We start from the raw sequence: 17,321 nt of genomic DNA, 5'->3' as shown, positions 1-17,321 counted from the left end.
CATATCTTATGTTCTTATGTAAAGTTTTTAAATTATAAAACCAAGGCAGCCAACCATGATATAAGAAAAGCCATACTGAGTCAGATCAACAGTCTATCAAGGCAAGCATCTTGTGTCTGTCAGTGGCTAATCGGGTCACTTGGAAGTAAACAACAGATCCTAAATGGGGAGATCCAGTCCCTGGTGCTCACATCCAGCTCCCGACATTTAAGGGGTCATGTTCCCCAAGCTTATCCAGAAACACTGTATTAAAGAACTATAGCAGAGCTCATTTCATATTGTACAATTTTATTAAGTTATAGAAGTCTGTGGTTTAACAACCTTTGAGATAAGGTGAAGCAGTCATTCACTTGTGCTCCGGCAATCAGTCTTAACGTCAAAGCCGGCAATCCTTCACCGAGGGGGGGGGGGGGGGGGGGGGGGCGGCACAAGATTACATGCCTTTGCAGGCCAACTGATGAAAAAACAGCAGCACACTTCACTGAGGAAGCCTCCTACCCAGACACCACCACCTATGTGTCCTGCAATATGTTGCAAGCCAAGTAGTATAAAACTTGCATCAAATGTTCACATGGTAAGATGTAGGACACACCCAGATTGCAAATTTAACAAAGAAAGAGGAAGTTTAGGCTGTTGCCCACACATGAAATGGGCTGTCAGTAGTGTCACAAGAGATGACAAATTAATCCATACAGGCAATGATCTAACTGAACACTGGAGTACGCACACCCATTTGTATGGTGTCATCAGCAACAGGACCAAGAACACAGCTACCAGAGGATTTGTACATGAGCTGTTTAAAGACACCAAACCAACTCTTGCCAAAGCACCAGGCTGCACAGAAAGGAAGCTGTACAGCCTTCAGATATCCCTGCATAGGATCTGCCAAGACTTCTGTAAAGGGGAGACCTAAGCAGCTAAGTTACAAGATGCATGCATACAGGAAAGTACAGGGGCTACACATTTATTCTATTTCACAGATTCTTACCCCAAGCTACAACTGCAGTCTAATAAAACGTGCCCATAGGCAAACAAATGCATTGGCAGGGTAGGCAATTTGGCTGCTCTCTATGCATGAGGCTCCGTGTAGAGTCCATGGAACTTCCCAAATCACGGCATTCCCAAGTTCACTTGTGCTGGAGTTTTCCTGTAAAAATCAATTCCTTAAAGCATAATTTCTAATTCACAGAACAGGTACTTCTGCTCAACCATGAAAACCTCTTAAATCTTACATATTAAGCTTTTGTCAGGATAGCTTATTTCTCATCATGCCATGGGTGGTAATACTAATTAAAAAAAAAAATATAGTTACAACTGTCCAGTAATAAAAAGCCTCAGTTTTACTGGGGCAATAAAATTGGAAATAAATATAACCTAAAACAGAGTCCAACCCAACCCCCTCTCCCTCCACCTTCCTTGTTCTTGTCCACCATTTTCATAATCCTGGACACACAAAAAAAAAAAAAAAAAAAAGCAAACGCGTCACACTTCAGCCAACATTCGCGCACACAGAACACCACCACAATGCTCCTCGCTATGTATGTACAGACGCAGGTGGACATCCTGGTCCCAAAACCTATGGGTGGGTGGGTGGCTGCCTGCCTCCCCATCTGCAAGGGGATGGGAGCCCACAGAAAAAAAACCAAAAACATTTTGAACAGTTTTGAATCCAAAGAGGTAAATTCAGGATTTCCCACAAAAGTTAAAAAGTTCATTTCAAAATTGTTTCTTGGGGCAGGGAGGGAGAGGGAGAGAAGGGTTTAAAAATTTCCATATAAAAATCCTGAAAAAGGTGCATGTGGCGCATGGTAGAAAAGTTGTGCTCAGCAGTTTATTTCGTTCTGGATGCGTCCTCTCAATGCTCTTGCTGTGATCAGCTGCGGGGCTGACAGAACGTGATCCCTAGTTGGCTGGGGGAAGGCACTTTTCAGGAGTCCCTGGAGATGCTCTGCAGGAGTGAGGAAGCATCTGGAAGCAAACAGATGGCAGGTTATAAAATAGGGCTGGCTAAGGGCTTTACACTGCCTCCCCACCCCCTCTCCTATTCCTGCTGAGAGGAATAGGACAGCAGGACCAGTTTGGCTCTTGCACGGCACCCAAGTTACCCCCCTAGGGTGAAGGTGAAAATGGAAAAGGGATGAATTCCTTTAAGTCAGGAACAATGGAAAATGCAAGCACCAAAAAAAAATTTACATTTTCTATTGGTTTAAAAAAAATATATCACAATAGTTTTGTGTGTTCTATCACAATAGTTTTTTTCTTCACGGGTCCATACCACACTTTAGGCTGTTCTTTGTTGAAGTGTGAGCAGGCAGGATAGGAAAGGGGGAAACAGGATACATCAGAAGCAGATAAAGGAAACAGGTTAGTTAAAAGGGGAAAACAAGAAGCCACCACCAGAATGGCAAAGTAGACTTAACATCTTTCAGCAGACTAAAGTTTAATTTTATTTTGAAAATTCAGAGGTTCTATCAACTTCTAGCTTTTTTCTTAAAACAGCTATTCCAATACAGTTGATTAAAATTGTGCTATGTTGAACTGTGCTGCCACCGATTTTAGGCAAATTTTAAAGTGCAAAAGGTAAAATTAGATTTCAAACGTGCTAATTTTCTTTCCTCGAGTCCTACCAGACCAGTCCAGATGCACGGGCTTAGTACCCCTGCCAGCAGATGGCGCTAGCACAAAAGCTTTGCTGGAAGCAGCCTGCAGTCTCTCAGTATTTCTTTCCCAAAGCAGACTTTGTGAACCTTTCAAACAAATGGACCTTAAAGACCAAGAGGTATAAGATATTATATATATATGATTTGTTAGGACGCAAGGAAAGAAAATTAGCAGGTAAGAATTTTTACCTTCATCATCCATACCATACCAGTCCAGCACATGGGATGCACCCAAGCCACTCCAATCTGGGAGGGACCCTGAAAGTCCTGCTCTCAAGATGCTCCCCTCAAAAGAAGGCTATGCCCTGAGCATTCACATCCAGATGTCATTCGATTAATCCCAGAGATTAAAGCAGTTAAGGAAGCTCTTAAACATTATCTGTTCCTCCAAGCCTTCCCTGATCTGTGTACCACATACATCTCTTACAGATTTTATTTCTCATGATAGTTTTAAGCTAACATATAATCTAAAATGAAATCATGTTATTTTTGTTTTTAGTCTGTAATGTTAGTTTTAACCATATCATGTATCTTTGTAACCTGCTCCGAACCTTGGAGGGACAGGATATAAATGCTTTTAAATAAATAAATCTGGTAAAGGACTGTAATGAGGACCAAGCAGCAGCCCTACAAATTCCCTGTGGTGACACCAGAAACGTTGCCCATGAAGTCACATGGGCTCTTGTGCACCCACCGACCTTCCGGAAGCATCAGGCCTTTGCAAATGAAAACAGAAGCAATTGTTGCTCTAAGCCATCTAGCAATAGTAGCTTTTAGAAGCCTGCTGACCTCTTTTCTCTCCTAAATAGCACATACAAATCATCCAACCCGCAGAAACCATTCACCACCTTCCAATACCTCGATAGCGTTCTATGCACAACCAAAAATGTTCTGAAACAAAGGAAAAACCACCTCTGGCAAACATGACAGTATCGAATCAAGACCTCTTCCTTCAAAATCTTTACAAAGAGGTCCCTGCTGGACGAGGCTTGTAGCTCCAATACACAAAGCTTAGCTCCTCCATTGGACCCTTGTCCTTTTGGGGTTCTTGTAGGTTTGAGAGACTCCTTCATAAAGATCCTGAGCAGACATGGAAGGGGCATTTGCAGATTGTTTTTTGTAACGCCCCGTTTTAAAGAGTGCTCAGCTAGCACTAGATAGCCCTGCCAGTTACAGGGTGCTTTCAATACTCCCCCTTCTTTAGGGAAAATTGAAATAATTATCCCGGTTTGATAACTGGAACACAATATTCTCCACGTGAAACTATGTGGTTTTTGTGCCAGTAACGGCACTGAGACCCTTTTGATTTCAGTCTAATTTTTTGTAAGTTGGACCAGAAACAACCTGTTATTGCTATCTTCCTAGATGTTTTGGCCACCTTTGACTCTATATCACACACCGTCCTGTTACAGCGCTGGACTGAGATTGGGTTGGGTGGAGCTGTCTAATTGGTTTCAATCTTATTTAGATAATTGCCATCAAGGTTTTGTCTTTTTTTTTTTTTTTTTTTTTTTAATAAAGCATTGGACAAAAATCCTCAGACTGGTCTCAGATACTCTAGTGTGCCTCAGGGGTCCTGTCTTTCCTCTCTTTTTAATGTTTATGCATGCCTCTATGTGAAATCTTGGCGTTCATTTTAAAATATATGCTAATGATATATAGCTTCTGTTTCCAGTTTCAATGGGAGTGCCTGAGATGCTTCCCTTGGTGTGCCGGGTTTTAAATTTGATTAAGTATTAATCAAATTTAAAACCCGGCACACCAAGGGAAGCATCTCAGGCACTGGATGAAACCACCTTTTGCTGAACTTGGCAAAAACAGAAGCTATACAGATTGTACATGCTCCTCTGTAAGCGTTGACGTCTTCATTAACTGACACTTCTATTCTTTTTTCTAGTGTAGTTTGTAACTTAGGAGTGTTTGATTCTTCGCTCAAATTTAACTCCCAGTTGAAATCAAAGGGGCTTTTTAAAATTAAGGCATTAGAGAAATCTGAAATATACAGTGGCTTGCAAAAGTATTCCACCCCCTAAATAGTCAGTAGATTTTACAAATGACACAGATTGTTCGACAGTATATTTATTGCAAACCAGTATGTTCTTAAAGTATATTTTCAAATTCATTTTTCTGCATTTTTTGTAAAATAAACCAAAAAATGCTGCTTGTATTAAATATTCAACCCTTTCAGATTAGTACTTGGTAGAACCACCTTTTGCTGTTTAAGTCTGTTGGGGTAAGTTTCTACCAGCTTTGTATACAGAGTGATTTTTGACCATTCTTCCTGGCAGATTTGCTCTAGGTTGTTCAGGTTGCTTGTAAGACACTTACAGACTCCAGTTTTCAAGTAGTGCCACAGATTCTCGATTGGATTGAGATCTGGATTTTCACTTGGCCATTGTAGAACATTTACCTTTTTGTTCAGCCACTTCTTGTTGCTTGGGATCACTGTCCTGCTGAAAGATGAACTTTCTCCCAAGTTTAAGTTTGAGCAGACTGAAGCAGGTTGACTTGCAACATCTCCCTGTATGTTGCACCACCCATCAGAAGAACATGCCATACTGGGTCAGACCAAGGGTCCATCAAGCCCAGCATCCTGTTTCCAACAGTGGCCAATCCAGGCCATAAGAACCTGGCAAGTACCCAAAAACAAAGTCTATTCCATGTTACCATTGCTAATGGTAGTGGCTATTCTCTAAGTGAATTTAATAGCAGGTAATTGACTTCTCCTCCATCCATTCTTCAATTTTAATGCCCATTGCGGAAAAGTATTCCCACAACATAATGCCGCCACCCCCATACTACTGTTGGGATGGTGTTTGCTGAAGAATGGGCAGTGTTAGGTTTGCACCACACAGTGTTTTCAATTTTGACCAAAAAGCTCCATTTTTGTCTAATCTCACCACAAAACTTTATCCTACATTTTAGCTGGGTCTCTGATGTTTTCTGGCAAACTCCAGATGTGCTTTGATGTGGTTTTTCTTCAATAATGGCTTCTTTCCAGCCACCTTCCCATGCAGGCCAGTTGTATGCAGAGCTCTTGATATGACTGATTGTTGCACCTCCACTCCAGTCTCAGCCACTGAACTCTGTAGCTCCTTCAAATTGATTGTCAGCCTCTCTGTGGCTTCCCTCACAAGTCTCCTCCTTGCTGAGACGCTGAGCTTTGAGGGACAACCTTGTATAAGCAGTGTCTGAGTGGTATATGATGCAGCTTCCATTTCCTCACAACTGATCCAACAATACTCACTGGGATATTCAAGCACTTGGATATTTTGTAGCCTTTTCCTATCTTGTGCATGTCTATAGCTTTATCTTTACTTAGAATGGTCTTTGGTCTTCATTTTCACAGCTTTCTTTCAGATGCACAGCCTGATCAGTGACACTGGAATTAGAGGGTCTTATGCAGAAAAAAAAAAAAAAAGATAGATAGATATGAAAGGTAGAGGGCCAACTGTAAGCTAATTGTTAGGGCGATGATATCTTTGTAAGCTTGGGAACTTCCATAGCACATGGGGTTAAATATTTATGCAAGCAGCATTTTTCAGTTAATTGTATTTCACAAAAAATGCAGAGAAATAATGAATTGTGACTTTGAAAATGTACTTTAAGAGCATACTGGTTTGCAATAAACAATACTGTCTAGAACAATAAGTGTCATTTGTAATCAACACAAATCTGACTTTTTAGGGGTCTGAATACTTTTGCAAGTCACTATTTTAGACCTCAGTGATTTTAGAGCTGTAGAAAAACTGAAGAAAGATCGCATGGGGGTCATACAGACCCATTTCGCTTATTAATGTAGACAAAAATCTTAGCAAAAACACTGGCCTGGAGATTGGTAGCTTTAGCATCTTTGTTGAAACATAATGATAAAACAGTGTGGTTTTTTTGTCCAATACTTAATTTTTTGATGATTATCTAAATAAGATAGATACCAACTAAAGACAGCTCCACCCAACCTCAGTCAAACACTGTAAAAGGCCTGTGTGTGATATCAAATGAAAGGTGGCCGAAACATTTAGGAAGATGGCAACAGGCTGTTTATTGACCTTGGGAGAAAGGACGGAAGGTCACAGCATCTGATGAAGTCACCAGAAATAATTCAAGACAAAGCTTGGAGCTCTGAGACATGACGTGTGGCATAGATATCCACCAGAAAACCCCTCTTTCAATGACAGATCCTTCAATGAAATCTATATCAAGGTTTGAATGAAACCCCCACCAGGGCCCTCAAAGCCAAATCAAAGTCCCAAGGGGGCACACCAATGGGCCAAAAAGATGGCCAACATCCACTTCACCCCCCATCAAAAGTCAGGACACATCTAAGTGTGCAGCAATGGAAATGCCACCCACCTGACCCAGTAGCATGAAATAGCCACCACCTGCACCTTCAAAGAAGGTGCGGCCAGCCCTTATCTAAACTGCCTTGAAGGAATGCCAAATACACTGCACTGTGGCGAATCACAGAATCATCCTCTGGCCCCGAAGGAACACCCCCCCCCCCCTTCCAAGGATGCCGAGCTATTGGCATCCCTGGGATTCTCTGCATCCTCCCCACGAGAGCCCTGAAGCCTCAATGACACCCTGTGTCCTCTTAGTGGGAACCTGGGGGGACAAATCAGACAGCAAGCCTTCAGAAGCCTTCTCCCCAGCGCCATGTGGGGCCTCCCCTGGCTAGGAAAAAGCACAGAAGGCCTCCTGTAGAAAGTGGAAAAACTCTGGGGAAAAATCTCCACTGGACTCTAGAATCACCAAGGATGAATTCTCCATCAAGGATCCCACTGGAACCACAGCCAGCACAGAGTAGGTGGTGTGTCTGGTACCCCACAAGCATCAGCCACATCTTGAAGCCAGAGGCCTATATGCAATGTAGAAGCTACTAAAATGGCTGCTGGCTCTGAAGTACATGTGGCCAGCCACATGTCTGCCTTGGTGCAGAGAGAGAAAACTACTGGGAGGAGAAGGAGCTAATCCAGCCATGGAGCAAATCACTGGGCTTCTCCTTGGTCCTGACACATGCAAGGCAAATGGGCCCCTTCTTAGCCGCTGCCCCATAGGCCTCTCAGCACTGCATACAGGCCCACTCCATCCCCCCTCTGTCTTGACGCTAGCGCTACAAACAAGCCACACAGCCCCCCCAGCTGCCAGGCATTCTCTCCTCCCAGAGCCATGACCTCAGACTAACTTACACTCAGTTGTCTCAATACAAGTCCTGCAGACTGACTTTGCCTCTTTTTTCCAATAAACATTACACACATGGAGGCTAGGCTGGAGACTACAAGGGAGGAGAAGACAGGGCAGGAGAGCTTAAAAACTTCCTCTCAGAAAGACAGGAAAATACAAAAATTCTTTTTCCCTGTTACTGCTCCTTTCATCAAGCTCAACCACACACCAATCTGGGACCAGAAGCGGTGTGGTGGGATTCACTTCTGGCTGAAACCAATGGCCAGGCCCCAAGATCTGATCACGGATCCAACAAGCTGCTGCACCAACCAGCCCAACCATCTGCTGGAGGCAGAAGATACTGGATTCTGCTGCTGGCAGGAATCCAGTATCTTCTGGATTCCTGCCAGCAGCAGGAAAAACCAAAAAAAAAACCACCCCATAACTGTCTCCATCTGCTGGAATGGAGGCAAAATCCAGGAGTCTGGACAGATCTGGGTATGTACAGGGAAAGCCGGTCTTCCTTTAAAATGGCCACTTCAGAAGCTCACACCAGTTCTCCCCTCAAGGAGCCTGTACATGTAAAGTAGGTACAGCCAGACAGGTTTCCCACTGCAATACCATGATGTAGCAGCCCCCACAAGCGAGACATTGTTTTCCTGTATTCTGTGGAAGTGACCATCTTGGTTGCACAGTGCATTTCTCAAGAGGCCTCCTGCCACACAAGTCTACCTCTGTCTCGCCCCGAAATTCTTCCAAAACTCCCCCCCCCCCCTCCCTTGCATGGCAGGGCTGTCAGGTTTCAGCCCTACACCTCCAGGTCCTCCATACAGACTTCATTTTTTTTTCTCCTCTGAAGATACAGGCAGTCAGCAAAAAGAGACTCAGGAACACCCTCCCCACCCCGAATAAAGAAAAAGGGTACTTCCCTTCTCCGGTGTCTTCTTATTCCAGAGGTCACAAGGCCAGCGTCACATGGAGGTAGGGGGAAGAGCTAGTCCCACTGGTTTTCAGTTTCTCACCAATATCGGGGCATAGCCAGAAAAAGTCAAACCCCCCCCCCCTGCTCGTCTCTTCTCAATCAGTGGATAGTGGGTGGGCCCAACTATGCCACCCCACTGAGAGTATATCCAAGTCCTCATGACTGCAGGTTTGGCCCCTCTACCACCTGCCAGAGGCAAATACTGAGAGGCTGCAGGTGGCACAGTCCCCGCTAAGGCTTCCAGCAAAGCTTTTGTTCTCCATCTCCATCTGCTGGTAGGGAAGGAAAACCCAGGTGTCTGGACTGATCTGGTATGGACTGAGGAATTAGCCTTTTCTTGTCTGGAGGGCAATATGCAATGGCCCCAGCAGCTCATACAAGTGCCAGCAGTTAAAGGGCTGACTGAAAAGCAGTCATCTCCAGAGGATTTCAGAGCATAAAATAACCATGTGATGGCACAACAGGTGGGGGTGGGGAGCAGGACATACTGCTTCTGCCTTTCCTGTAGCGATACAAACTAATTTAAAACAGGACAGGTTCAAGTTACTGTCAAGCACCCTGGGAATAAGAAGTCAATCTGACATGGAACCAAGCATGACTGGAGATGAGCAAAACCATTCATAACCAGAATATCAAAGTCACAGGAACTACTAGTTCATTTTTCAGCTAATAATCAAACAAATCCCAGTGTCGCAGTTTCAAGTCTCACCATCACTCAATGCTGTTGCGCACTGTGGCCTCCTCTTGGAGTGCAGCCATGGCAAGTCGCAGGTGCTCCTTCAGCTGCTCAATCTCCCGCTCCGAGCGTGTTTTGATGTTGTTCAGCTCTACATAGATATCGTTATACTTATTTGACGCATATCGTTTATCCTGCCACAAATGAACACAGAAACCATACAAGTTAGAACACGAGCAACGGGAACCACTAAGAGGTCTACTCAAATCTATCAGTACCACAATTCACATACTGAGAAATGATTACTTACCTGATAAAAGAAAATTATTACTTACCTGCTAATTTTCGTTCCTGTAGTACCATGGATCAGTCCAGACAGTGGGTTATGTCCCCAATCCAGCAGATGGAGTCAGTCAAAGCTTCGAGGGGGCGTCACCATGAGTACTACTACCCCCTCTGCAGGAGTTCAGTATCGAGAATATCAAAGCCCGAGTAAGCAAAGAACCCCCAAATTGGATCAAGTTTAAAGTAACGGCAACCATAAGCCGCATAACATAAGCAACTAAACCGAGCCCGTCCCACCAACGGGAGGGAGGTCGGAAGGTCAGCGTGCCAACCCCAAAACGGAACTGTGACAAACAGTGAAAAACTGAGAAATCGTGAGAGACAGAAGGCACTACCGTCCCATAGAGGAAAAGACAGTCGAGCAGGAATAGGACCCAAATGTGGTGGGCGTCTGGACTGATCCATGGTACTACAGGAACGAAAATTAGCAGGTAAGTAATAATTTTCTTTTCCCTGTACGTACCTGGATCAGTCCAGACAGTGGGATGTACCCAAGCTTCCCTAAACCGGGTGGGGTCCTGCGAGACCCGCTCGTAAAACCTGCTCCCCAAAGTGTCCGGAGACCGATGAAGCAAGGTGTAGACGATAGTGTCTCGAGAACGTGTGTAACGACTTCCAGGTGGCCGCTCTACAGATTTCTTGAGAGGAGACCGAGCGAGTCTCCACCCAAGAGGCCGCCTGAGATCGTGTAGAATGAGCTACGATACCGGGCGGGGGAGTCCGCCCCACCCCAATGTAAGAAGCGGCAATGCCGGCCTTCAACCATCTGGCAATGGTCGTCTTCGAGGCCCGAGATCCTTTCCGAGGGCCGGACCAAAGGACGAAGAGATGGTCAGAAGTCCGAAAATCATTCGTAGCCTCCAGATAGAGGCGCAGGGTGCGCTTGACGTCCAGTAGCCGGAGAGACCTCGGCTCCGAAGAGGAAAAGGAAGGAAGTTCCACCGTCTGATTCACATGGAACGCGGACACCACCTTCGGAAGAAAAGAGGGAACAGTGCGAATCGAAACCCCGGAATCCGAGAACCGGAGATAGGGCTCTCTGCACGACAGGGCCTGCAGCTCCGAGATGCGCCGAGCGGAACAGATAGCCACCAGAAACACCGTCTTAAGAGTGAGATCCTTGAGCGTCGCATTCCGCAGTGGTTCAAACGGAGGTTCCGACATGGCCCGTAGCACAAGGTTGAGACTCCAGGAGGGACAAGGATTCCGCAACGGCAGCCGCAAGTGCTTGACACCCTTGAGAAAACGAAGAATGTCCGGGTGTTGTAGCAGAGAACTCCCGTCCCGCAGGAGCGACCCAAGGGCGGCCACCTGAACCCGGAGTGAGTTGAAGGCAAGCCCCTTGTCCACCCCCGCTTGCAGGAACTGAAGGATCTGAGGAACCGAAGCCTCCGTGGGACTCGTGTTCAGTCCGGCACACCACAGCTCGAACACCTTCCAGACACGCACATAGGCCACAGACATCGAAGTCTTTCGAGAACGCAGCAGCGTTGACACTACCGCCTCCTGGTAGCCCCGGCGGCGGAGGCGGTGCCTCTCAAAAGCCAGGCCGCAAGACAGAAGAGTTCTGCCTGGTCGAAAAATACCGGGCCTTGGTGAAGGAGGCGGGGGAGATGTCCCAGACGGATGGGTCCGTCGATCACCAGTTGAAGCAGGTCCGCAAACCAAGGTCGTCTTGGCCACTCCGGAGCGACGCAGATCACAGGTCCCTGGTGGGCCTCTACGCGGCGGAGTAGTCTTCCTACCAGTGGCCACGGGGGAAACGCGTAAAGCAGCAGGTCGGTCGGCCACGGGAGCACGAGAGCGTCCACGCCCTCCGCCCCTCGCTCTCTCCGGCGGCTGAAGAACCGGGGCGCCTTGGTGTTTCGTGCGGACGCCATGAGATCCAGGTGGGGGGGGTCCCCACCGCCGGACGAGCAGCTGCATTGCCTCGGAGAGGGACCATTCCCCGGGATCCAAAAGCTGATGGCTGAGGAAATCCGCCTGTACGTTGTCCACGCCCGCGATGTGCGAAGCCGCCAAGCGGGCCAGATGTCGTTCCGCCCACTGCATCAACATCTCTGCCTCGAGCGCGACCTGCGGACTGCGGGTGCCCCCCTGTCGGTTGATATAGGCCACCGTCGTCGCGTTGTCCAATAGGATCCTGACCTCCCGGTTCCGAAAGAGTGGCAGGAAGTGCTGGAGCGCTAGTCTGACCGCTCTGGTCTCCAGTCGATTGATGGACCACTTCGATTCCTCCGCGGACCACGTCCCCTGCGTGGCGCTGCGGTTGCAGACCGCTCCCCAGCCCAGGAGACTGGCGTCGGTGGTTACCACGACCCAATTTGGGAGATCGAGAGACATGCCGCGGGCCAACTTCTCCGGATCCATCCACCAGGTTAGACTGTTCCTGGCAAACTGCGGTAGAGGAGCACCTGATAGTCCTGCGAGAGCGGTTTCCACCGGGATAGCAGTGCCCTCTGTAGAGGCCTGAGGCGCGCAAAAGCCCAAGGGACCATGTCGATGGTGGAACCCATCACCCCCAGGAGCTGCAGATAGTCCCAGGAGGTGGGAACCGATAACGCAGAGAACCGTTGTATGTGTTCCCGCAGTGCCTGCGCCTTGTCCTGACGTAGGAAAACCGCGCCAAGACGGGTGTCGAAGGTCGCCCCCAGGAAATCCAAGCGCTGCGAGGGTACCAGGGAGCTCTTTGAGAAGTTCACCACCCATCCCAGGGACTGCAGAAACTCTATGACTCTGGCCACAGCCGCTTGCCCCTGGCGAAAAGACTTCGCTCGGATGAGCCAATCGTCCAGGTAAGGATGAACTAGAATCCCCTCCTTCCGCAAGGCAGCCGCTACCACCACCATGATCTTGGTGAAAGTACGCGGCGCCGTTGCGAGCCCGAACGGGAGAGCCACAAACTGGAAATGTTGATCTAGGATCTTGAATCGTAGAAGACAATGATGCTCCTGGCGAATGGGGATGTGTAGGTAGGCCTCCGTCAGGTCCAAGGAGGCCAGGAATTCCCCCCGATGCACCGCCGCGATCACCGACCGCAGCGTTTCCATGCGGAACCGAACTACCCGGAGTGATTTGTTGACTTCCTTCAAGTCCAGGATGGGGCGGTAGGATCCGTCCTTCTTTGGTACCACGAAGTAGATTGAATAATGGCCCGAGCCCACCTCTCCGAAGGGCACGGGCGCAATAGCGCCTATCTCCCAGAGCCTGTCCAGAGTCGACTGCACCGCCCTTCGCTTGGTGTCCGAGCCGCAAGGGGAGAATATGAACCGTCCCCTTGGAGCGCGGGCAAATTCCAACGCGTAACCTTGTCCGATGGTATCCAAGACCCACTGGTCCGAGGTGATCCGCGCCCACTCCTCGTAGAAGAACGCCAGCCGCCCCCCGATCCTGGGGACGGCGGAGTGGGCGAGCTGAACATCATTGTGAGGACTTGGGAGATGGCTGTCCGGCTGTGGGAGCGGGACACGCGGGACGGCGCCCGCGAAAGGAGCGAGACCAGGGTTGAGACCTGGGGGTTGAGACCTGGGGGCCGAGGACCTGGCGGCCGCCGGTCTGTAGCTCCGGTAGCGCCGTTGCGCCCTGGCTCTGGTCCGAGAGGAGGAAAACGCCCTGGTGGAGCGATATCTGTCTTCCGGCAGGCGATGAACCGCGTTTTCCCCCAGCGACTTGATGATTTGATCCAGATCCTCCCCGAACAGAAACTTGCCCCTGAATGGCAGGGATCCCAGACTCGACTTGGAGGACGTGTCCGCCGCCCAGTTGCGGAGCCATAGGAGTCGGCGTGCTGCTACCACCGAGGCCATGGTGCGGGCGAGGACCCGAAACAGGTCATAGGAGGCATCAGCCCCATACGCAACTGCCGCTTCCAACCTATCCGCCTGGGCGGCCTCCCCGGCCGGTAGAACCTGGGAGGTGAGCAGCTGTTGCACCCAGAGAAGGCTGGCCCGCTGTGCCAGCGAACTACACATCACCGCCCGCAATCCTACCGCGGAGACCTCGAAGACCCGCTTGAGGAACACTTCCAGCTTGCGATCCTGTGTGTCTCTTAAGGCCGCTCCCCCCCGTCACTGGGATGGTCGTCCTCTTCGTGACCGCTGTCACCGCGGAGTCCACTTTAGGTACCTTGATGAGATCTAGGAAATCTTCCGGCAGCGGATACAGCTTCTCCATGGCTCGGCTGCCCTTAAGTGAAGCTTCCGGGGCATCCCATTCCCTGGTGAGGAGCTGAAGGAAAGACTCATGAATGGGAAAAGCCCGAGCTCTCGGTCTCAGGGCTGCCAAGACCGGATCCCCCTTCTTTGAGGAAGTGACCACAGCGGGCGCTACGGGAGCGGGCGGCTCCGGCGGTGGATAGAGGTCCAATTCTTTAATAATTTGTGGGAGTAGGTCATCCAGCTCTTCCCGCTGGAACAGACGCAGCGTGTGCGGATCATCACCCTCGGAAGTGGAGTCCCCTTGACCCGGGTCCGCCGGGTCCGATCCAGGGGAACCTGGTCCTGTGGCCGCTGCCCCCGAGCCCACCGGGAGCCGGGCGCGAGCGGGGGGTAGGGGGGCCCCCACGCCCGCCGGAGCGGGGGGGGGCCGGGGAAGGTAGCGAGGGCCGCGGTATCTTATTTGGAGGAGGTCCCGTGGGAGCCTCCAGGCCCTGCAGATATGCAGTGTGCATCAAAAGAATAACTGCCGGGGAAAACCCCGGTCTACCCGAGGGGACCTCCGAGGGGGGGGGCCCCGGGGAGCCCTGCCCCCGCGTGACCGTCTCCGGGTCCGATTCCGGAAGCAAGCGTGGAGGAGAATCCTCTGCATCCCCGGCCCCAAGCGCTGCCTGTTCCCCTTCAGGGCGCATAGCATGTAAAATGGCCGCCGTTCCCGCCAGGAATGGGGGAGGGGCCGGCCCACGCCGCCCGGGCAAGCCTGCCATCCGAGGGAAATCGTTGAGGGGCCCCGAGGTGCCTTCCTCCCCGGGGAGACACCTCGCACAGATGCCCTCCCTAGAAATCCGCGAGCCGGGCTCGCCGCAGGCCGAGCAGCGCGCTGGCCGTGGCATCGGAGCCGTCAGAAAGCACAGCCCCGGCAGGCAAACGAAAAACCACCCGGCAGAGCCTCGGGGGGGGCGGGGGGAGGGGCTGAGAGAGAAAGCGCCGCCGCGGGGGGCCCGGACGGCCTGCACAACCTGCCGAAAAACGGAGCGGCACTGCGGGGGGGCCTTCCTGGCCGCGCGACCCGCCGACGATCTCCCTGCCTGCCTCTGCAGCCCACAAGGAGCCGCGAAAATGGCCGCGGGCAAGGGAGAGAACGCGGCGAGGCCGGTCCTACTGGCCTCCGCGAGTCCCTCTGTCGACGAAAAGCTGCAGGGAAAAAGCAAACCAAAAATACTGCACTTACCCCGCTCGCAATAGAGAAGAAGTAGAGAGCAAACAAACACAGAGGGAAGCCACGCCTCCCAATTAGAACCCTCTAACCTCTATTTTTTTTTTTTTTTTTGTCAAACAAACTTGATCCAACAAGAAGTAGGCAGAGGAAAACAAAACCAGATAAGAAGTACCAGAAATACAAGAAATACAAGAAATGCCTAAGGTAATCGGGAGCAACCCGAGTTCACTACTCGCATCTGCTGGAGTCAGAAGATACTGAACTCCTGCAGAGGGGGTAGTAGTACTCATGGTCACGCCCCCTCGAAGCTTTGACTGACTCCATCTGCTGGATTGGGGACATAACCCACTGTCTGGACTGATCCAGGTATGTACAGGGAATTTCCTTTTCTTTAGGACAGTCAGATGAATCCAGAACAAGTGGATTATGTACCTCTACCAGCAGATGGAGCAAACTAATGTCACAGTATATATATATATACAGCTGCAGTGACATCAGCCTGCCAGTATTCTCTTCAAAAGAAATTGTGGACAGACTAACAAACACTTGATTAAAAACAGAACCATTTCAGTACTCTGCCAATAGAAACACTGAGCTCAGATTAAGAATGTAAGAACATTAGACTAGGAACTGGACCAATAATCCCTGTCATATGTAGTCATACAGGAGGACCATACAACAATCATCTGGCAGCCAAGGGAGGGAAGCTGGATTCATCTGAGTGTCCTAAAGAAAAGGAAATTATCAGGTAAATAGCAATTTCTCATTTCTTAGCATCCAGACAGATAAATCCAGAACCAGTGAGATGTATCCAAGCTGCTCCCAAATAGGGCAGGAGGTTGCCCACGGTCCTGTCAAAACTGCATGTGGGCCCCTCCTGGGCCTGCACTTACACCTTTTCCAGGTATTATCGTCTGCAAGGAGGACCACGTTGTAGCTCGGCAAATGACGGGAGAAAATCTAAGTTCCGCCCATGATACTGCCTGAGACCTAGTGGAAAGGAAAATTAGTTTCTTACCTGATAATTTTCGTTCCTGTAGTACCAAGGATCAGTCCAGGACACCTGGGTTGTGACTCCGCACCAGTAGATGGAGACAGACTAAAACTTGTGGGCGGAGCCATATATGCCCCTGTGCCAGTCACAGCCCCTCAGTCTTACGGAATGTCAAAGTAGAACACAACCAGAGAAGGAAACCAAACTAGATACCGCTAACTAACGGGGAAAGAAACACCCCTTCTGGAAACGGACTCTCCAACCGAGAGAGCGAACAAGCGGAACAGAGCAAATCAAAAAACACAGAGCGGACTCTCCATTACTTCAGCGCAGCACTGCGGGCGGGATCCTGGACTGATCCTTGGTACTACAGGAACGAAAATTATCAGGTAAGAAACTAATTTTCCTTTCCCTGTACGTACCAGGATCAGTCCAGGACACCTGGGATGTACCAGAGCAACCTACTGAGGGTGGGAAGCAGAGAGTCCCGCTCGGAGTACCCTCTCTCCAAAACCCCCAGAATCGGTAGCCCGGACATCCAGCCGGTAATGCCGGATAAAAGTATGCAACGACTTCCAGGTGGCCGCCCTACAAATCTCTTGAGGCGACACCTGAGAAGCTTCCGCCCAAGACGCTGCTTGAGAACGAGTCGAGTGAGCCCGCAGCCCCACGGGAAGAGGTTTGCCCCGCACCAAGTAAGCCGAACCAATGGCCTCCTTGAGCCAACGAGCAATCGTTGTGCGGGACGCTGCAGCTCCTTTCTTTGGTCCAGAAAACAGGACAAACAGATGATCTGTGACCCGAAACGGATTAGTGACCTCCAGATATCGGAGAAGGGATCTCCGCACGTCAAGCTTCCGTAACTCCCTCTCTTCAGTAGTAGAGGAGTCTCCGCACGCAAAGGCGGGCAACTCCACCGATTGATTAACGTGAAAGGACGAGACCACTTTCGGTAGAAAGGAAGGGACCGTCCGTAAGGAAACCCCCGATTCAGAGATACGCAAGAAGGGTTCCCTACAGGACAGGGCCTGTAACTCGGAAACACGCCGTGCCGAGGCAATCGCCACTAAGAATGCCGTTTTTAAAGTGAGATCCTTAAGAGTCGCGCGTTTCAAGGGCTCAAACGGC

At 49.7% G+C, this 17,321-nt stretch overlaps 1 protein-coding gene across 8 annotated transcripts in view; it reads right to left on the bottom strand.

Moving 5' to 3' along the window:
* Window positions 1-271: 271 nt before the first annotated feature.
* TRIOBP (TRIO and F-actin binding protein) overlaps window positions 272-17,321 on the bottom strand; it is a 197,255-nt gene continuing 180,205 nt past the window's right edge. For all 8 annotated transcript variants that reach the window (XM_029590109.1, XM_029590113.1, XM_029590116.1 and 5 more), the window contains 2 exons: window positions 9,515-9,675; window positions 272-1,968 (listed from right to left, as the gene is read on the bottom strand). In XM_029590109.1, the coding sequence (XP_029445969.1) occupies window positions 9,517-9,675 (159 nt within the window). In that variant the 3' untranslated portion in view covers window positions 272-1,968; window positions 9,515-9,516. The remainder of the gene's footprint in view (window positions 1,969-9,514; window positions 9,676-17,321) is intronic.

Source organism: Rhinatrema bivittatum, chromosome 2, assembly GCF_901001135.1.
Source record: "Rhinatrema bivittatum chromosome 2, aRhiBiv1.1, whole genome shotgun sequence".
Classification (NCBI taxonomy): Eukaryota; Metazoa; Chordata; class Amphibia; order Gymnophiona; family Rhinatrematidae; genus Rhinatrema; species Rhinatrema bivittatum.
Note: the sequence above shows the minus strand (reverse complement) of the source record. Positions and strands in the feature narration are given on the sequence as shown.